The sequence below is a fragment of the Ceratotherium simum genome, chromosome 6 (genome assembly GCF_057802395.1).
Source record: "Ceratotherium simum simum isolate JZ-2026a chromosome 6, ASM5780239v1, whole genome shotgun sequence".
In the NCBI taxonomy this organism is placed as follows: Eukaryota; Metazoa; Chordata; class Mammalia; order Perissodactyla; family Rhinocerotidae; genus Ceratotherium; species Ceratotherium simum.
In genome coordinates, this window is record NC_141905.1 from 26,900,759 (window position 1) to 26,923,119 (window position 22,361).

At 41.6% G+C, this 22,361-nt stretch overlaps 1 protein-coding gene across 8 annotated transcripts in view; it reads right to left on the reverse strand.

Moving 5' to 3' along the window:
• Nucleotides 1-1,487: 1,487 nt before the first annotated feature.
• Nucleotides 1,488-22,361, reverse strand: part of KAT6B (lysine acetyltransferase 6B) — a 185,390-nt gene continuing 164,516 nt past the window's right edge. For all 8 annotated transcript variants that reach the window (XM_087432000.1, XM_014784814.2, XM_014784815.2 and 5 more), the window contains 5 exons: nt 12,390-12,621; nt 11,914-12,073; nt 10,969-11,316; nt 8,514-8,805; nt 1,488-5,623 (listed from right to left, as the gene is read on the reverse strand). In XM_087432000.1, coding sequence (XP_087288126.1) covers nt 3,081-5,623; nt 8,514-8,805; nt 10,969-11,316; nt 11,914-12,073; nt 12,390-12,621 — 3,575 coding nt within the window. In that variant the 3' untranslated portion in view covers nt 1,488-3,080. The remainder of the gene's footprint in view (nt 5,624-8,513; nt 8,806-10,968; nt 11,317-11,913; nt 12,074-12,389; nt 12,622-22,361) is intronic.

The window sequence follows — 22,361 nt, forward strand, 5'->3', positions numbered from 1 at the left end:
CTCAGTGTCACATTTATATCTGAATTGATTTCTCTAGTGAGAGCCAGTGAGGAGGAGCGTGTGGGCTCTTCTGAGGCCACCGCAGCTCAGCACGTTTCTCTCACATGCTCAGCCTTTCTGTTCTGTCAAAGAATCTTGGGACTTAGAGCCAGCAGGAAGGCTCCAGTACCTGGTTATGCTGCAGTCACCAGGAGCGTGTGAAACACAAGGAGTCCTCAGGACTGTTCTTAGATTCCTCTCGAGTAGGTCTGGGGCAGTGCCTTATCCACAGCTCCCTGGAGGACTGTGGGGCAGGCCGAGTGTGGGGGTGATGGAGCCCAGGTATCACACCCACCATAGGGTGTGGTTAGCAAGCCATTGCCAAAGAGAATACAGAGGGGAATCTCAGTCCCCTGAGAATCTTAACACAAGAGGAAAGAGACCGAATATGTGAATGCTTCAAGGTGAGGCCAGCGGGAGGTTCCGCATAGCTTCCAATCAGATTGTTAGCAGGCCCTCACCCCACCTCCCAGGCTCTGGCAGCCTCTTGCCTGATGTGTGGACCCACTGGGCTGCTAAGATCCTTAGCTGCTCCCGAACTGATGCAGCAGTGGTTCAAACAAGCAGGAACCATCGCCTCCCACTCTGAAGGTGGGTTAGAGGCTTCTTTTCCTGCCAGCACAGCACTTGAAAGGTGCTCTTCTCCCCTTTGTGACGACAGCGCTCGCAGAGGCGTCTTCTTGGAAGCTCTTCCTCCCTCAGCCACTACAGATTTGCCCCCACGGACTATGCAGTTGTGGAAGGAAGGGACCAAAAAACAAAATCTTCACACTAAACCCAGAAGGCTTCATAACGGTGAAAGAAAAATACTAAGGGCGAGGGCACAAGGCGAACCACCACCGGCCATCCTCCCTCGGTTGGGGCCTGTGACGCCGGGGTGTACGCTCCATTCTGCTTCTTCAGAGTTCTATTCTGTCTCCTTAAGGTTTGTGTCTATGATCTGTACAACACCTGATTTTCTGTGTTGACCACTGGTGGAAAAGTTCTTCCTCCAAGAGTGTGAAAGTAGTGACCGGCTTCACGGAGAGCCGTGAGCACCGTTCAGACACTTTGAGAGCTTAACGGGCCAGTTTCACATGGGTGCCGAGTCAAGCATTCATTTCTAGGCTTGTCACTTGAATAATCAGATGTTTTAACAGTCAGACCGAACTTTCTCTGAATTCCACAATGTTTGTGAACATGGACATTTTTTTTTTTTTTTGGCCTAAACTTTAGACTTGAAAGAAAACATCCAATCACTCATTCACAACAAAGCAAAACTTTCACACCTTTTTTAAGAAAATGATTTTTCAAACACACAACTCCAAATTGGGTGCTTTTTTTGTATTAATGTTTATAAAAATGAAGTTTGCTACTACTGTACTAGGCCCTGAGGGGAGTTACTACAGACTGAACAAATGAGGCAAATGGGTATTTGTGCAGGATCTCTTTGCAAATGAAGATCAAAGTCAAAAAGAAAAAAACAAATTCACTTTATTTTAAAGACAATGATTGGCATACAGAAGGTATGCACTAGCATAAAATAAACTTTCATGAAAAGCATTAAAATCCATTATAAATTAATTTATTAAATAGGTATTTGGTATATGTGATGGTTTTATAAGATATTACTCTTATTTATTGCCAACCCCCTCCCCCAAAGTCAAAACAAATCAGAAAATCTCATAACTCCAATTTACACTAAATAATTTATTTTCCCAAAATGTGTATGTGTTTTGAGATGTGACACTTGATACAGTTCAATTGGTCATTCTCTATCAATCATAATATGACAGGACACAAGAGGCTAAAAATGGCTCATCATAATTTATTTTATGTTAAAATGTACAGCTTTTTTTTGTTTTTTTTTTTTGTTTTTTTTTTTTGAAGTGACTGACTAAAAAGAGAACAGATAAATACAAGAGTGTTGCTGGCTCCTATTTTATACAAGGATTTCGCCTCTCCTCCTTGGCCCTTACAGTCACCCTGTACAGGTACAAAGGCTACAAAAAAGGAAGCAATATAAACAGACACAAATAACTTTTTTGCTTTTTTACATGCGATTTGTAAGCTTAGTTTGAGCTATTCACAAGCTACTTCTCTATTTTTCCTTAAAAAATAACTCCAATATTTTATAAAGATAGAAAAATCTACAGATGGAATGAAAATGTAAAGTTAGAGGCATTTCCATAAAATAGCAACTTTACACCAAATTCACTATTTTTTTTTAAATCCTGCCAAGTATTTGGACATATATGAAATGTTTCAAAACCTGACAGATAAACACTGAGATATGCTTCATTCAATAAACAGAAGTCTGCATTTATAAAACAGAAAGCTGCCTTTTTTCCCCAAAGAAATCTGTCACCAAAATGGAAAAGGGTCTCAACTTTACACCAAACATTTAGCAATAAAACCCTTTTGACTAACCAAATGGGAATAGCTTTTATAGCTCTTTACAGTTTTATAATTAACAAAAATATAGTTTTTTTTAAACCCTCAAATTAGGGCACCCTAATCAAGGCAAAAAACTTAAGAAATGGCTTACCGTTAGCACAACACTTGTACAGTACTACAAAATGCACTGTCACTAACAAAGACATTAGCGGCATGCTGAAGTGTCACCTTAAACAAAATATACAATAACTGAAATGCTAAAGGCATTTACATGGAGTGGACAGGGAAGGAAAATAAAAGCTCTAGGTTCAGTATTAAAACAGATGATTGGGGGGGCGGGGCTTGATATCCACATTGTTTAATGGAAGCAGGCACGACAAGTGGCTGCCTCCAAACTGTAGTTCAAAGAGAGGCCTTCCTTTGCAGAGAATTTCATATAAAAGTAACAGAAACAAAGGTACCAAAAAAGAAAAAGGAAAAAAAGAAAAAACAACTTGTATAAGGCTTTCTGCTGCATACAGCTTTTTTTTTTTTTTTTAAATGGTGCCAACAAATGTTTTTGCATTCACACCAATTGCTGGTTTTGAAATCGTACTCTTCGAAGGTTATTTGTGCAGATCAATCCAAGAGTGATGCCCAGGGGGTTTTGTGACTGCTCAGGTTGCCTACCTTCTCATGTAGGACCCATTGAGAGACTGTTTGGACATGCCCGTGTTCATGTAGCCGTGATGCCCGGGGGCCGTGTACATCATATTACCGTGGGGCGGGGTCTGCATTGGCTGCTGGGCATATGGCTGGGTTCCCATCATGCCCATCTGCATCTGCATAGGGTATTGGGGCGTTTGATTCATGTAGCCATGGTTGCTGTGGTAGCCACTGTTCATCATCGGCTGGGACATGCTGTACCCATTCATGGCATTGAGAGTGTTCATGTTCATGTTCACAGAGTTGACATTGTAGGCTGGGGCGGGCATCAGGTTCACACTCATGTTCATGCCTCTTTGCATCGTTAAAGTCCGTGCAGGACCCTGCATGGCTACAGTCTGGGAGCGCCCATAGATTTGCGACTGATGGGTGGCAGCGGCTGGTGACAGAGATGCCGATTTGGTTCTCATGGAGACGTGGCCCTTGCTGGCAATCTGGGTTTGCAGTCTTTGGCTGTGGGAGATGCCAATATTTGATGCAGCCATGTTCCGTTGCAAAAGAGGCGGTGGCAGATTCATCGGAGGAGGAGTCAGGTTGGGGGGTGGGGTCATGGTAGCTTGTGCTTGGGGTCCCCCAGGGACGGAGTGTGGAGACTGGGAAAGCTGAACAAGCCCTGTGTTACTTAATGGTGTGGACAAAGAGGCACTGTTTGCATAGGAAGTTACAGCAGCGGAATGGCTGTAAGGCAATGAATGATCAATAAGTGTATTAGTTAACTGCTGTAGTTTGGCAAGGCTGAAGGTGGCTGATGGCTGTGGGTAATGCCCAGCCCCAAAATCACTTTGACCCATTCGTTCATATAAGCCAATGTTGGCATTGCCGGTCTCGGGGATCTCAGCCAGCTGCATCGGTGGGGTGAAGTTAGCAGCCATGCTACACTGAGCCAGCTGCTGGCTGCTGCTCGGAGGCCGCTCCACCACACAGCCTTGAGGAGACTTGACGCTGCAGGTCGGGGGAGAACTGATGCTGGTTTGTTGCAGCATGCTGCAGCTCCCGCTGATGTTGGACATCTGCTGGGTGACAGCACAGCTGCTCTGTGTCAGATTGCTAGAGGTGAGGTTGCTATAGGAGCAGCTGTTCTGTGAAGAGCCGTTTCCACAAATGCTGCCACCCATAGTGGAATCATAGCTGCTGGGGTTTTCGTAGTTCTCAGTTGTGCTCTCAATACTGCCCAGGTCACTAAATCCACTGTCCACAACTTGCTGTGAATGATCTGAAACTGATGGAACATCCATCATTGGACTGGTTTCCATGTTCTGCAAAGATGGCACTGAGATGGCACTTTGATCTGGGCTGATTTGGGCATAGCTGTTTTCCAGGGCAGGAACGCTTGGGCTGTTGACAGAACGTACTGACTGGCCAGGATGGGAATGGACGGATGAAACCGGGCTACTGTGGTCTGACTGCTGGCAGTCATCCAGAGTGGCAGCGATTTGTGGACTTTGGTCTGCATGGGTGTAGTTCTGTAGGCTTCTACAGGCCTCTTGAGTCTCAGCACAATCCTGAAAGGTGTCATCCTGTTCACTGTTCTCCTGGGTCAAAGACTGAACTGCCTGGACTGTCTCAGAGTCGATTTCGATAGTTGCTGTATTTCCCTCTTTGAACTCAGAATCTACTTCTTCATTGTTCTTTTGGTCCTGCTTCTGTGCCTGTTCTTCTGGGGGTTCCTCATCAGATTCAGGAGCAGTTTCAGTGTCTCCAGCAAGCTCCTTAGGTTCAGTGTTACATGAAGCTGCAAGGTCAACGCCACAGTCCATTAAGACGTCTGGGTTTGAATGACCTGGCTGGACACTAAGGTCTAAAAAAGCCTCCTGGTTTTCCAGTACTTCTTTGAAGGCTTCTCGTGGGTGTTCTTCCTTCTCCGCTTCTGCAGACTCCATGTGACTGTCGTCTTCATCATCTGCATCATGACCCTCGTTCTGAGATGGTTCTTCATCCTCTTCCTCCTCCTCTTCATGATCATCCAAACGCACAGGATCTTCTTTGTCCGTGCAGACTTCTGGTTCCTCTTTTTCCTGACTTTTAGCACCACCAGGATCTTTTTCTACATTTCCTTCTTCTTCTTCCTCCTCCTCTTCTTCTTCTTCCTCCTCTTCCTCCTCCTCCTCTTCCTCCTCAGGTTTGATTAGATCATCTTCTTGTTTTTCACCTGGTGATTTATTTGGACTTACAGGTGCACATGTCTCCTCCCTTCTGTTTTCATCCGGAGGCAGCAGGGGTTGCACAGCTTCCTTGACCTCCTCCTCAATCCTGGTGGGAGTGGGGCTGATTTTGTCCTCTGGAGTCTCCTTCTGTTCTTCCACTGTTACTGGGTCATCAGGTTCCATGGGAGTTTCTGGCGGGGTGTACAAGTTCAGTTTAAATCCCGTCTTCCTCTCTTTGTTTGGCCTCCACTTAGACAGACCACGCTTTGTTCCTTTTGGCCATACTTGTTTGCACTTTAGAGGTTCAGGATTGTCTCTATTGCCTTCTTTCAAATTATCTGCATCATCATCGATATTGTCTTAGTGAGGAGACACAGAGAAAGGGGAGGAAGAAAAACAAAGTCTTAAAAAGCATAACCATGAACAACTTGAATTCATTCTTCTAAATTAATTAGCAAACACTGCTTTCAATTCAGCAGTTTAAGAGTTGATGGTAAAGACATAATTAAAAGTAATATAGAATAATATTGTGGTATAAACCGAGTAAACAACCTAGGCCTAGGAAAATAATATATGCTACACACACACTCTTAAAAGAAAGTTGTACTTTTTATAGGAAGCACATGGATAAAGGCAACTATAATAAACTTATTTGAGTTTAACAAACAAGACATTCTATGATGCAAAAGCCTGGAATTCCACGATGAAAAATAAAACCATTTGAACATTTATAGATTAGGAAATACAGGGGAATGGGGTTAATGCTAGCTCATATCCAAATCACCACTATACTAAAGAAATGAATAGAAGCCCAACTTGCATATTTATCCTGAGAAAGTGAACTTCTGTTTGTGGACATTTACTGGATTTAAATGATCTCAGATGACGTTATTTCCTCTGATTTTAATATTCTCTCTGGCATAAAAATAAACTATGTTCCTCTGAAACAAATGAATAAAATAACTAAATACACAAAACACAGATGTATCTGTAATCTACTAAAGGATCATCATTTTTACATGACACAAACTATACAGTATTTACCATGAAATTATTAAACATTTAAAATACAGGTATTCTTTTTATCACTCTTTCTATCCTCATTATATTCTGGATCAATCTTCTGCTCAAATGTATGATTTGAATATTAAAGTAAATAAGAAACAAACCACAACTATGTCAAGTTCATTTTAGTTCAGCTAATCTTATGTTTACTGTACCTGTGTGCACATATGAATATACATAAATATGTAAGTATATTTATATAAATATAAGGAAGCAAACAAATACATATATGAATAAATATAAAACACCCAAGTCTTCTCAAGATCTTCAGAAAATTAAAGATCATACTGATCTCTTGGAGGGGTCAATTTAAAGGAAAAGAGAAATAGCCTTATTAGAAATATTATTCTGGAGAACAAAAACAAGATCTAATAATCAATGTGGAACAGAGATCCCTTTTGCCAGAATGGAGTGATTTCTAATCCAATCAGTGCAAAGCAGGGTACATTCTTAGCTCATTTATGTAATAAAAGGATTACACATAAACTTACCTGCAAATATTACATTCAAATTGGCTAGCTGAAAAGAACACATATGTCATGTGGACTGATTCCTTCAGAAGTGTAAAGTACAATACCTAGTTAACAGACATCTCAAGTGTTCAAATGGTTTCATTTCTCTTCACACAGTGAGGTAACAGCCATGCCAGTGCCCCTGGATTCCACATTCTTATTCCATATGCTACTGGACCTACCAGCTTTTATAGGAACACCTCTCTAAACAGAAGATGAGTTTTCTGATAACTACTTTTTAAGAAAGAAGATCTTGGGGCCAGCCCCATGGCGTAACAGTTAAGTGCGTGCGCTCTGCTGCTGGCAGCCTGGGTTCGGATCCTGGGCACGCACCGACGCACCACTTATCAGGCCATGCTGTGGGTGGCGGTGCCTCATATAAAGTAGAGGAAGATGGGCACGCATGTTAGCCCAGGGCCAGTCTTCCTCAGCAAAAAGAGGAGGATTGGCATGGATGTTAGCTCAGGGCTGATCTTCCTCAAAAAAAAAAAAAAAAAAAACCAAAAAAAACCAAAGAAGTTCCTGAAAGGAATCTAATGTAATATGGCCACTTAGAATTTTTAAAGGCAAATGGCACAAAGTGGAGAATGAAGGCAGTGATGATTCAATTATAGGCTCTTGAGAAGACAGCTAAGAAGTGGAAATAAGGCTCAATTTCTACAAAAAAATCATCTCCTACTGCAGTTTGTTGTTGTTGTTTACATGTTTGTTCATTTAAAGAAACTAAAGAACAAGGCTTGGTTTCTCTAAACCCAAGGTAAGATGCCATTCCCTCAGCAAAATATTGTCTGCAGCAATAGTATTCCTATTAATTAAGAAAGTCAAGTAGATGCTTGCTCAAGTTCTTAAAATTTGTGGCTTTTCAAAAGCAAGGGAGAGAACCTATGGTTCTCAGGGAAATGAGATGGCCTGTTCCCTAGATGAGAATAAAGTAGAGTTTCAAATAGAGTCATTTCAGCAGTAGAGTACGGAGCTCGTCCCACAAATCCTTATGATTCAGCTGGGAGCACAACTTCCCAGCACAATAGGCAAGGGACGGTTGCTTTTAAACAGGGCATCAAAGACGATGCACTGGTGTTTAGTATTTTTTCTAGAGGATGGGGTGGGGTATCCCTGCCAACAGCAATTGTAAAATCAGCAATTTCCTGATTTCTACATTATCCTATATTATCAAAGCTAACAGTGATGGTGTAGGTAAGTTTAGATGATTCTCGATAGTAATATAGCCTAAGACACTACTGATTATAAGATGCACCATCGATTTACTAATATTTGTTTTTCAGGAAAAAAGAAACTACTGCATTCAATGTTCACGTTGATAATAATATATACCTTGATTCAGAAATACTAAGTGTGAAAAAAAGTACATATTAGAATCAAGGAAATGCAGTAGGCTTCAAAGTTTTCGAGGATAAGCCAATTTCTGGAAAGTAAGATGAACCCACCTAGAGGAATGTTCTGGCCTTAGAAGTTGTTTAACATAAAATCCAATTCCAGGAAGAAGGGATAGAACTTTCTATAAATGAGAAAGGACAGATGAGTACTTATTCCTGGTGGGTGGGCACAACCTCAGGGATGACCTTGGATATAACTCCAGGATATAACTGCCTACTTTTTGGCAGTAATAGACAGATATTCACAAGGGTAAGATTTTTATAATTTCTCCACTTACTTCTACAAGGGTCAGTATTCTTAAAGCAATGATTGTCTTTTCCTTCCTCTTCCTCTGTTTGTCTCTTCTTCCCAGGCTGATGTTGGAATGCTTTTCTCAGGACTGGCTTCCCGCCATCTTCCTCCACTTCAATCTCACAGGTAGGCTCCAGCTGTGGCATTGGCCTCTCTTCATCTGAGTTGTCAAAGGGCTCATTCAGTACTTCTGTCGTCTCAGATATGGTCTCAGTCGTTACACTGCTGTTGATCCTCCTGCGTTTACGACCTCTTTTCTTCTTTAGCACAAAAGGCCTCTGAAATTAATTCCAAACATAACACATAAGAGCTCATGAGAAATTAAATGGTTGAGTTGATATGCAGCAAATATGTACTGAACACGTGCCTGAGAATCTTACACGTAGAGACTTCTGTAATGCCTTTGTACTTAACCTTCCATTTGATGTTTAACACCCCTCTTGGGCTCCAACTACACAGGCAAGTGTTTTCCAAATAAAACAGTTGTTTACTCAAGCAGATGCTGTGAGAGGGAACATCCTAGCAGCTTAACTGTAGATCTGAAAAGCTAAAGTTTGCTTTTCTAGCATATATTTTCCAACGGTACTTGCTGGCTTCCTTATCCTGTACACCATGGCTATTAAGTCATCAAGGACACCACTGTTTCTATAAATGATATAATAATCAACCAGCCACTGGGTCACTCATTTAATACCTGATAACGGTTCAAGAAGCACCTACTACATGCAAAGCACTATAGGAAATACTATGGTGTACAAGACTAGCCTACTTGTCCCCCATTTCATAGGACTTCAGGAACAATGAAAAGGGAAGAGAAAAGGCTACTTGAAGAAAGGATTACTCTACTGTTTAAAATGTTAACAGAGTCAAGAATTGATGGCTGCAGGGATGTCGGTAACTAATAATTTTACAAAATATTTTAATATAGAAGGCATTTAAAAAATTAAAAGATGTGAGATCTGTTATTTATAAGATATAAATTTTTTTTTCTAATTGCACTAAAGGTTGGCACCAATGACTCTCCATAAATGCAATTATAAAATATTTTTTCCCAAGCAAAAAGTATTTAATGATACAAAATTCAAATACAGGAATAACAGGTAGATTTGCTGCTAAAATGTAATCTGTCAATAATGGGCCTGAAAAATTACTGAAAATACATTGTAAAGACGGTTCAGCATGCTTGGTTAAAACTCAAACTCTAAGTAAACTGTATCCAAGAATTATTGTGTCTCACGTTTTTAACTCTTTGAATGTTCAATGACGTGCACATATAAGCCAAATAATCATAGTCTGTAATTTAACATTTGGTTATCAATCCTCCCAGTTGGCTGCCCTCCCTAATCCACTAGAGTTTTCCCAAACATGAGTACAGATAATATAAAGAACTGGTTTTCTTTAGGTTGAGTCCATTTATATGATGGCAGTCCATATCATATCTTGGATGATTCTGGTTTCTAAAACAAACTTCCTTTGTTATAAACATAATACGTGAAGGCATTTTCCTTGTAAGAAATCAAAACATTATTCATAAGCCCAAAGTCCACTTTATGGGATGCTCCTTTCTACCAGCTCCCCACAGCTGCCCTTCTACTAGAAGACTGCCAGGCTTAGAAGAAAGTGCACCAAGCTGGGAGTTAGAACAGCAGGTTCTTTGACAGACACCACACAGGATGGCTTTGGGGCTGAGCCTTAACTTGTGTTTTCTCTATTAATCTTGGCTATACTAACGATATCTGGCCCCACTCTGTCACAGATAGATACTGAAGACAAAGATATCAGATCTGGGTTGAGCAATTACCTAAAGACAAAATCAATTTTTTACCTTCTGCACAGGGTGTATCTAGAGAAACCACCAGGCTACTAAGCTATGAGACATTTCACTAATGTGTACTTGGCCCACAAATACAAAATATCAGCATCAAAATGAAAGGCCTGAAATACCTTCTAACAATTCTATGCGAAGAACAAGAAAAAGAAATAGCACTGGGAGTGCTGGGCGTGGCGTTTGAGCACTCATCTGGTCAAACAACTCACCTCTAATGAATTGTTTGACCTTGGACAAGTCTCCTAGCCTCGCCAAGCCTTGGTGTTTTCATTAAAATTTGTGGAAGGGTGATTTAAGCACTCTCCAGGGCCCTTTTCTGTTCCCATAGCCCGATTTACTCTAGTCCCACAAACCAGCAGGTGGCAGTAACTCCTAGACTAGAAAGCTGGCCTGTTCCTGGTTTCCTGTCACAGCACTAACAAACCTCAAAAAGTAAACACAATCATAACTGTAAGATAAACGATGATGATATATGATCAGTGGGACTGGATACAAATAAACTACATTTAAAGAATAGAGAGTGAAACAAATACTAATAGATAGAATGCTTGCAAAGACAAATAAGATTTGATTGAAACTGACTCACAGACTGAAAATCTAAACAGACACATACCTTTCTCTTTATGGCAACTGACTGTGGTTTAGTCAATCTTGGAGGAGAGCTCTGAATATTTTCTTCTTCCTCTTCTTCCTCCTCCTCCTCCTCCTCCTCTTCTTCCTCCTCCTCCTCTTCTTCTTCCTCTTCCTCCTCCTCTTCTTCCTCTTCCTCCTCTTCACTGCTCTCTTTAGACAGCTCCATCAGCTGCCCTCGCTCCCCTACCACTGGCCGGCTCTCCGGGGAATGCAAATATTTATTTTTCGATTGTACTTTTGCAGGTGATTGCCTACTGTTAGCTCTAGGTGACAGGATTTCTTGCTCCTCCTTTTCCCAGCAGCTGGCTTGTTCCATTAGCCGCTCAGCCTAAGGGGGGAGGGTAAAAATGGCAGGCCAGTGAGAGGGCAGTTAAGCAGCCAGAGCCTCTAAGGATCAAAGGCAAAGGATCGCTAAGTCATTTCTGATCTGGACAGTCAGGCAGCCAAAAGACATTCCAGCTGCATCATCTCAGGACTCTCTTGCATCAGTTAGGATAACAAATCAAAGAAGATTGGGTTTCATGGGATATTTAGCAATATTAATGATGCAGCGAATTGATTTGAGTCCTTTATCACTACATTACATGCTTACTGGCATGGAGCACTTTAAGCAAGTTCATAAACACAAAGAATCGATTGACATTGCAGCCTTGGAGCTCAGCACCAAATTTGATCTGATTACATGCTGTCAGTAGTGAAAAATGCTGCTTTGTAATCAATGATAAATGTTTCATTTTTCATACTCAATTCAATAAAATTATCATGTCTTACCATGCAACCTCAGTTAGGATAAATTAGTGCCATATCATTTCACAAGTTCTCTCTACATAACCAAGCTTTTGACAATGATGTTAATGACTTTCTCAGCTTAAGAATGCTTCAAGATGGAAGTTACACAACTTAAGCTGATGAAGCCAATCATTACCTCTTTTTCAGCTTCTCGCTCTTCTTCAGAAACTGCTGCATTAGAAATTAAAATTGGGGTCCACCTCAGACTCTCTGGATCAAGTTCATTGGTCCGGGAACAGGTTTTCAGCTTTTCCATGTGACCCAATATCAACTTTTCTCTTCTAATGATGACAAATCTGTAATGTGATGAGGCAGAACAAAGTGCAATCAAAAGCTGAAATTTCATTTCACCTTCACATACTGACATATGCTAGCACTGACATTGCCTCGGTTAGGAAAAATCAGAAAGCTCATGAATGAAAGGGTATAGCAAATTGAAATTTGATTAGCAAAAGAGTGTCATTTCCTGTTTTCTTTCTAGGAGAAAGGTTTTGATAATACCGTTGGGGAACCTCTTATCTTTAACTGGAAGAATCTGCCTAACTCCAGAGGCCCTTTCTGGTATAAGACGCTTGAGAGGTAGCCAGGGTGGTCTAGGGCACCAGTACTCACCTGCCATCCCTCTTGTCAATCATGTGGAGGTGCTGCAGAGTGGTGGCGATGTCGTGTGGGCACATGCCCGTAGCCCTGCTGATCGCCTTGATGCTGATGTGCCTCTCATGGTGGTGGTAGAGGTATTCTAAGATGACGCTCTTCCAATAGGCCAGGTAGGAGAGACGGCCCAGATCAGAGAGTGGCTTTTCAGGAGACCCTGCTTGGCCTTCTCTTCTAGAAAGCAAATAGCCTAGGGCAGAAAGAGCAAAAGTTGACCTCATTGCGGTGTTTTCAGACACTGGAACACGGGCCACTCGAAATAATATAAGTAGCAACCAGGTAAAAACACATCGGAGAAGCGCATTAATTTTATGTATGCAGTCTCTTCCCAGTGACGGTGATTTGACGTTGATGAAGTTTATGCTTCAGAACATTTTACAGTGGCACCGTAAGTCAATTCCTGTAACTAGCAGCAGCATTCCAAACACACACTGTGGCACAGTTAACAAAACTAAGGTTGAAGACATAACTTCTGGTAAGTCTCAGCATCCAAGTCTCCTACCAGCTTTAGATTCTTTCAAAAACTACATGTCAGGCACTTACTCAGAAATCCTGTCAAGGGACCACCCCAAACATTAACGAGCAAGTTGTTTTCCGCAGGAAGGACCTAATGACCCTTTGACAGCTGGGTCTTAATAAAAGAGAAGGGCCTCTGTTGACTCAGATTCTATATTGCTTATTACATTTAACTAGCAGGCTAATCTGAAGCTTTGTTTTAGGACTAATAAAAGAATGTCTTCTAAGTCAACTGCTACAATTCATATCAGCTCCACTAGCTCTATTTTCACGTTTTTCATGGAAATTAATTTATAATCCAACCCCAGAATTTGCTGCTCCTACAAATTAAAACAAAACAAAACAACCTCTTTAAAACAAACTGTTTTGTGTATACCCAGAAAATCCCCGAGCACGGTAAGCTTTCTGCAGTAACGTGCATTCTGCCGCGTTACTGTGAAGGTTCTTTGGCAAAGGAACTTTAAAATGAGAAAAACTTTAAATCCACTTGAAGGTAATGAATGAAAGCTGGCGGCTGTCTCAGTAATTAAGAGCCACTTATGGAGTAGAGAAGAAATGCTATAAACTAATGACGTCTACCTTGCTCTAATTATCTATTTCAGCAGCCTCATCTTCATGAACTTCCTAAATTGAAACAAACATCAACCACATACAGTAGGTGGCAGCAATTACAAAATCATGCTGCTCTGTAAACCAGCCAAATCTTCAGCATTTTTCTTCTTTATCTACATTTCCAAAATGGCTGCATTCTCAAGAATTTTCTCAATTTTGGATTTTTTGTTGGAAGGAGAAATCAATGCCTCCGATGCATTTTCCTGCCTCTCAAAATCACTGTAAATAATGCAGAAATATAGGATAAGAAATCTAAGCTGACCCTACAGGGGTATAACCACAATATTTTGCATTTAGACGGTTTTAATCTGAATGCCATTATAAAAAGTAGGCATATATTTAACTTTAGGTTTTGCTGAAGTTTTTGACTTATTTATCTCTTTAACTCATGTTTAAGTGCAAGGTATCTGATTGAATGCAAACAAGCACCACAAAATTTTACAGTCAAATCACTGTCGACACGTCATCCGGCTGCACACAGAGGCTTTCAAGAGCAGCGTGTCAGGAATGCTAACAGTGATGGCCACTGTGCCGAACCCAGCCCACATCATGCCCTGTCAATATGGAGAAGAGCTCTCTGTCGCCAGAGTACAAAGGGTGCCCAAACCTCAGAACACAGATAATTGGCACATCCGTCACCTGCCTCCTAAGTGCTTAGCACATGCTGAGAAATTTACTCAGTCGGCTGGAGGTCCCAGCTCTGTACTCCTGTGCGGGGAGAGAACCATAGTATCGTGAATATGAAACTATTCCCCTTTTGTCCATAAGATCCCACAATTAAAAGTTCCCTGTAGTGACTGTGAAATTCTCCAGCCCCTCACTGGTTCTTATCTGAACTCCAAAGCTAGGGAGGGAAAGCACCCCCTCAGCCTAGCAGAAAGACTTCTGTGCAACCAAAGTGGTCAGAAGGTGGTATGTGCCCTCCCTACATTATGTCCCCCACCACGATGAGCAACCTTACCCAGGAAGCACATGTATTTCTTTCTTCTTTTTTGGGGTGGGGGGTGAGGAAGAGTGGCCCTGAGCCAACATCTGTTGCCAATCCTCCTCCTTTTGCTGAGGAAGATTAGCTCTGAGCTAACATCTGTGCCCATCTTCCTCTATTTTTTTTTTTTTTTTTGGGAGGAGATCAGCCCTGTGCTAACATCCGCCAATCCTCCTCTTTTTTTGCTGAGGAAGATGGCCCTGGGCTAACATCTGTGCCCATCTTCCTCCACTTTATATGGGACGCCGCCACAGCATGGCTTGCCAAGCAGTGCATCGGTGCGCGCCCGGGATCCGAACCAGCGAACCCCGGGCCGCCGCAGCGGAGCGCGCGCACTTAACCGCTTGCGCCACCGGGCCGGCCCCCATCTTCCTCTATTTTTATGTGGGACGCTGCCACAGCATGGCTTGATGAGCGGTGCATTGGTCCGTGCCTGGGATTTGAACCTGCAAACCCTGGGCTGCCAAAGCAGAGCACATGAACCCAACCACTACACCACCAGACTGGCCTCACACATATATTTCTTTGTTCTGTCTTCTCTTCCCACAATCTCTACTCTGGGCTAAGAGGAAGCAGCCAGAATCCCCCCAAAACATATTTGACACAGCTGTTCATGTTTTCACACACTGAGGTAGTACAGATACACCTTATCAGGGCCTGAGCCTAAACAAGGTAGGCAACTGCAACTATCAGGCAACTTGTGGTCTGTGGAGAGCATTTAGGTATGAAACTTTCAGCACCTGCTACTCCCACCATGTTAAGTGGCTGTCTCCTGGGACACTCCCTCCGACACAGTCTGCAGTCTGTGCTGACATTGCCACAGAAGAGTCCAGGGCCTGAGGGGACCAGGGGAGCGGGCAGCAGGGCAATGAGCCCCGACAAGCATGCGTACACCAAGCCCAGTAGACTTTCACAGCAAACACCTCCATACTAAGCTAGCAAAGGCTACAAAGCAGTAAAGCTACCAACACCTACCAGGAAGTGATCCTTTCCTGGGTGTGGGGAGAAAAAACTGCAAACCAAACTCCAACAGGAAACCTCAAGCAGGTTTTCAGGGATGATGGGCAGCAACAATAATAGACCACACAGTACCATTGCCTGCAGTTCGTTTTTCCTTCTCTCTGACTCATGAGACCCTCAAGGAGCTCACGCCAATGAAAGGAACTTATTGTTATGCTAAGAGCCATCTGTAAGTCCACAGAGTCTCCTCCTGCAGGAGAAATTTTTTGTTTAAATGGAATCCATTTCAACAATCAAAATAACCAAGGATAAATTTCTGATTCCTTACTAGTTAAGTGAAATCACTTGTAATATATTAAAATATAGAGCTTAGAAGAAAAAGTTGTGTCGTGTCTACTCTGTGCACTAGGTGGATGTAATATATAATTTAAATTTTACCTGCAGCAGGCACTTTCCCTCAAAAAAGCTGTACCTTCACTATTCTGACCTTCATAACATGGAATGTTTTAAATAATGAATTTCTTGCCATCTTTTGTTTCCTTCTACTTTTTCTAGGCTCCTCAAATTACTATATAGCCCATTGACAGAATAATTTTTGGTAAGAACATTTACTTATTAAGTGATTATAGAGATGTGGTGGTTTAAGTTACAGCTCTTAAATTTAACTTACCAAAAAGATTCCAAATAATTGATCTAAGATGCAGGGAAATAAAAAGCACTTATCTTGGAAGCCGGTGTATTATCCTGAAGCATCTGAAACAAGTACAATACACCCCTGGTGAATAGATTCCCATGGTGCTCTAACACCTCGCCTTAACTCAGGATACTTTCAATCAGAAACCTGAACTATCCCTGGGGAAACCTGGCTGTTCAGACTGAAAACAAAGTGATATTTGGAGGACAAATCCCAGTAGCTGCAGTATAATTAATTGCTGGTGAAATTATTCCCTTTAAATTGTCTGTGAGCCAGAGGTGCTGGTGAACAGCACGTACTCTGTGATCAGGAGACTTGTAATTGAAAGCTGACTAGCCCATAAACCCCTCACCTACATCCACTATCCTGATACTAGCAAAAGCTGGCTTCCTCTTTGGCTTCACTGGAACTACTTACCCAGGGAAGGTGAGGTCTGAGTCTCAGTGTATGCATCACACACTTAATTCAAAAGATTATCAAGGTGTTTGCTTAAAGGGAAAATAAGAACAATGTGATGTCTGCAAAAAGTAAGCATTTCTAAGTTGGAGTACTGCATGGGACCCAAATTTATCTCACCTCTATTAAGGCTGACCTACTTGTAGTAAGAGAATCAGTTTTCATGTTAACTAGCCCTGATCCCTCGAATTTGAAATGGTTAACTCCCTCCCAGGGGGAGAAAAAAAAAGTGGTAGAAGAGTTGCCTTCGTGTAGACAGATGCATTAGGATAAGGAAGGAACTACCTAGACAAGGTCAAGATTTGTTTTCGCAGACCTAAATTCCCAAGTTAATTGAACTCCCAGCATATTAATTGCAAGTTAACCCTCATTTAATATGAGACATTCCTTCCTTTTAAACTAGTAATATTTCAAGATTGCAGACTGGACCAGACGTGGGATAACGTACTTAGGCAAGGATAACGATTTACCCCCACAAAAGCAGCCACCCTCACCCTTGCACACCTTCATCTTCTACCACGTGGAACCAAACCATATGAACTTTCTCAAACACAAAAGTGTAAACTTTGGCAAGCTACTCCCAACTCCCATTTGTCTGGATTATGTGAATTTGGTCACTAGCTGCTTTTAGGAGAAGATAATCTTCAAGGATTACACACCTTTCATCAGACACCTGTTTAGCTCAGCAAACCCTGCTGAAAGGTTCCTATCAGTAGACAGCAGCGGGTTTGTGAGCCTGGGAACTGACACCAGGCCAGGGATTTATGGCTGCTCTTGAGCAGAGGAAATCCAATGGCTCTAACCATGTATCTCGTGCTTGGGGATGGAAATTCACTGGTCCACACTCATCTGTTACTGGTTTCTGGGGTTAAGCAGCTCTGTGACCAAGTGGATGAATGGCATGTTATCAGTTTAAATCATGATAAACGAACTTGACAGGCTATTTATGTCTCCTCGCTGAAATTTTGCGGTGATTTTGCAATTAGTAAAGAAGGAAGCTGAGCCTTTGCTTTCCCATTGTTTAAGGGAATAGGAGTGTTTTTTTAAATGACCTGTGACCCTCCTGAATTCTTATTGCTTTCCATTTACTAAAAGATATAGATGCCTCCCTAGCAAAAATGGAAGTTTTGAATTTTTCAGATATTTTATATTTTAAGAGATTGGTTTTGAAAATGTGGAAATTTAAGACATCTCTCCCCTAGTTCTATGGGCTTGAAGTAATTATACAACAACTTGAATAACTATTGCTTGACTTCTCAACAGACTTCTCAGTCTACTCTCTATATACTCAGAGGGTGGAGTGTGGTCCCCTAGACCAGCAATATCAGCATCACCTGGGAACTTGTTAGAACTGCAAATTCTCAGACCTACCAAGCAGAAACTTTGGGGGCAGGACCCAGTGCCTGTGCTTTAACAAGCCCTCCAGGTGATTCTGATGCACACAAGTTTGAGGACCACTGCTATAAACTCTGCTATAGAGCTGCTGGGTTTGATAAGCATGTGAAAACCATCTTGTACAGGAGGAGCCACTGAATAGACGGTGGGACTGAAGAATCTCACATAGGTGAGGAGACCTCACCCAGCTCGTGGGTGGTAGAGAACTGAGGACAGGAATCTCCAGAACCCCACCAGACTGAAATTTAGCTAGAGGCCACTGAACTGCTGAGCGGCTTCGTCCATAGGTTCTATGCCTGTGCTTCTCAACCTTCACTGTGCAATCACCTCTTGCTACAAAGTGGATTCTGATTTGGTAGGTCTGGGGTGGAGGGGCTGAGATTCTGCATTTCTAACAAGTTCCTATACCATGGACCACGCTTGAATAGCAATGGTTTAATCCATTACATCCGTGGTTCTCCAACTTTTTGGTCTCAGGACCTCTTTCCATTAAAAAAAAAAATATTTGAGGGGCCAGCCTGGTAGTGCAGTGGTTAAGTTCATGGGCTCTGCTTTGGCAGCCTGGGGTTTGCAGGTTTGTATCCTGGGTGCAGACCTACACGCCACTCATCAAGCCACGCTGTGGCAGCATCCCATATACAAAATAGAGGAAGATGGGCACAGATGTTAGCTCAGGGCTAATCTTCCTCAGCAAAAAGAGGAGGATTGGCAATGGATGTTAGCTCAGAGCCAGTCATCCTCACACACACACACAAAAATTGAGAGCGTCCATTTAAAAGGGCTATATCTATTCATTTTATTGAGAAATTTGACAAATATTTATTTATTAATTCATTAAAAAACCCAATACACCCATGTGTTAACACTTTTTTATGAAAAAAAATTACATTTTCTAAAATACAAAAAATTAGTGAGAAGAGTGGCATTGTTTTACACTTCTCAAATCTCTTCAACATATGGCTAAAGAGAAAACAGCTAGATTCTCATATCTGCTTTAGTATTCAGTCTGTTGTGATATCACAGGTCATAAAATTTCTTGAAAACTCCACTGTACACTCATGAGAGTATAAGAGTGAAAAGGACAAATAGCATATTAGTGTTACTTTGTAAACAGTTATGACCTGTAGACTCCATGAAAGGGCCTTGGGGATCCCCAAGGGTCCCTGGACCATACTTTAAGACCATCTGCATTAAATAGAAGATGAGAAGAATTTTTAAAAGTTGGAAAACGAGGCCACAGGTATTTTAAAACAATATGGCATTTATTGATTACGGTATGACAGATCATAGAGGTACTATAGGTTGGTTAAGAGCAAGGGTTCTAGAACCAGACTGCCTGGAATGGAATCCAGGGTCTACCATGTACGAGCTGCGTGAGCTTGGGCAAGTTCTTTAACCTCTCTGGAGTCAGATCCCCCATCCATAAAATGTGGAGAATAATCATACCTATCTCTTAGGGTTGTTGTAAGAATTAAATGAATTAATACAAAGCATGTAGAACAGTGCTTGGCATATTACAGAAACCCTATATAAGTGTTAGCTATTATTATTATTATCATTTAACATACTGAATGAATGAAATCTCAAGGTGATCATTTGGGTGACTAGATGTCCTTAATGTAGGGGGAAGAAATGAAATTTGAAGAGAAGGAAGCAGACAGACTGCTCTATGGAGTCAGATTGAGAAAAGCTACCTTTCTTTTCCTACTTTTGTCTGAGGCAGCTGAAAACCACTCCATTCACTCCATTGCCTCAGACAGACGTCCCTCCCTCCCCCAGCTAACCATAAATTTAATTAATGGAAGAAGCAATGAAAAAAAAAACCTTATTCTGCCTCAGGAATGATCTCAAGAAACTGGCAACTGAAAGTTCCCAGCAGGCACAGTTCTGTGTCCCCCTCCAATTCCCTCTGGCTCTTAGGTTCTTAACTTCAAGGACCACCCTCAGGAAACAACAAGCCCATCAAACCACAATAACAATGACTGCTTGAAGGCTTCAGCAGAACCCAGAGACAGTCCCAGGACAGATGAAACAAAGACCCAAATGTTCTAGAAGACCCAAGTGTGTCCCTGAGAAAATGGCCTGAGCCAGTGAAACCCAGAGAATGGAGACAGCAGGTCTTTGGGGAAGGAAGGCTGGATGCCCTGGGTCACATACCACTCTTTCTCTAAGCCCCTTTTTAAGATCTCCCCTCTCAAAGATCCCACAAGCTTCAGCAGACTGCTCTGGTACTGAGCTTCTCCTCAATTACGTAAAGGGGCCACTGGTCTTTCTTACTGAACACTCCCTGCCCCCAAGTCCACTTGGGAGAGGAATGATGTTCCTTTGACACCCCTAAGGTGTATGGTAGGTGCATGACTCCTCTGCTGCTGGGGTGTGTGTGTGTGTGTGTGTGTGTGTGCGCACCATGCTGGAATTTACTATGAGTTCCATGATTCTGCGAGTGGTGGATTCCCTTGAAGGGAGTGGTCCTTCTGTGTGTCAGTCACTCAGGGAAAAGATAGGTTCTTATATGAACTCACAAAGTGAACTCACAAATAGGGCATCAGGCGGCAGGAAAGGGAACTCTCCTCCCTCTGTAACACCCTTGTGTTGAGGAGGGTGAACATCTGTGAATGAGGTTCTGAGTAGGGGGGTGACCAGGGCCAGAGACAGACCCCTGTTAGACAGCCACAGATGGCCAAAGATGAGTCAATGGTATTTTTATAACTGATAATCTAATTCAGTGAGAATGTCTCTATTTCTCCTTTTTCTATCCTCTAGTCTAGCCCAATGGTTCTCGACCCTAGCTACACATTAGAATCACTTACTTTTAAAAACTTTTAATGGCTTTTAAAACACCACAGATGTCTGGAAGTGAAAGTCTTGCTGTTGGCAGACAGCATGATTTTATATATAGAAAACCCTAAGTATCCATCAGAAAACTATTAGAAATAATCAATAACTATAGCCAAGTTGCAGAGTACAAAATCGACTTAAAAAATCAGTTGTATTTCTATACTCTAATAACGAACTAACAGAAAGAGAACTCAAGAATACAATCCCATTTACAGTCGCAACCAAAAGAATAAAATATCTAGGACTAAATTTAACCAAGGAGATGAAAGACCTATACAATGAAAACTATAAGACATTATTGAAAGAAATCGATGATGACATAAAGAAATGGAAAGATATTCCATGCACATGGATTGGAAGAATAAATATAGTTAAAATGTCCATACTACCTAAAGTAATCTACAGATTCAATGCAATCCCAATCAGAATCCCAATGACATTCTTCATGGAAATAGAACAAAGAATCCTAAAATTCACATGGGGCAACAAAAGACCCCGAATAGCTAAAGCAATCCTGAGGAAAAACAACAAAGCTGGAGGCATCACAATCTCTGACTTCAAAATATACTACAAAGCTACAGTAATTAAAATAGCATGGTACTGGTACAAAAACAGACACAGAGATCAATGGAACAGAATTGAAAGCCCAGAAATAAAACCACACACCTATGGACAGCTAATCTTTGACAAAGGAGCTAAGAACATGCAACAGAGAAAGGAAAGTCTCTTCAATAAATGGTGTTGGGAAAACTGGACAGCCACATGCAAAAGAATGAAAGTAGACCATTATCTTTCACCATACACAAAAATTAACTCAAAACGGATCAAAGACTTGAAGGTAAGACCTGAAACCACAAAACTCCTAAAGGAAAATATAGGCATTACACTCTTTGACATTAGTCTTGGAAGGATCTTTTCGAATACCATGTCTACTCGGACAAGGGAAACAAAAGAAAAAATAAACAAGTGGGACTCATCAGACTAAAGAACTTCTGCAAGACAAAGGAAACCAGGAACAAAATGAAAAGACAAGCCACCAATTGGGAGAAAATATTTGCAAATCATATATCCAACAAGGGGTTAATCTCCAAAATATATAAAGAACTCACACAACTGAATAACAGAAAAACAAACAACCCAATCAAAAAATGGGCAGAGGATATGAACAGACATTTTTCCAAAGAAGATATACAGATGGCCAACAGGCACAAGAAAAGATGTTCAACATCACTAATCATCAGGGAAATGCACATCAAAACTACACTAAGATATCACCTTACACCCATTAGAATGGCTATAATCACCAAGACAAAAAATAACAAATGTTGGAGAGGATGTGGAGAAAAGGGAACCCTCATACAATGCTGGTGGGAATGCAAACTGGTGCAACCACTATGGAAAACAGTATGGAGATTTCTCAGAGAATTAAAAACAGAAATACTATACGACCTAGCTATTCCACTACTGGGTATTT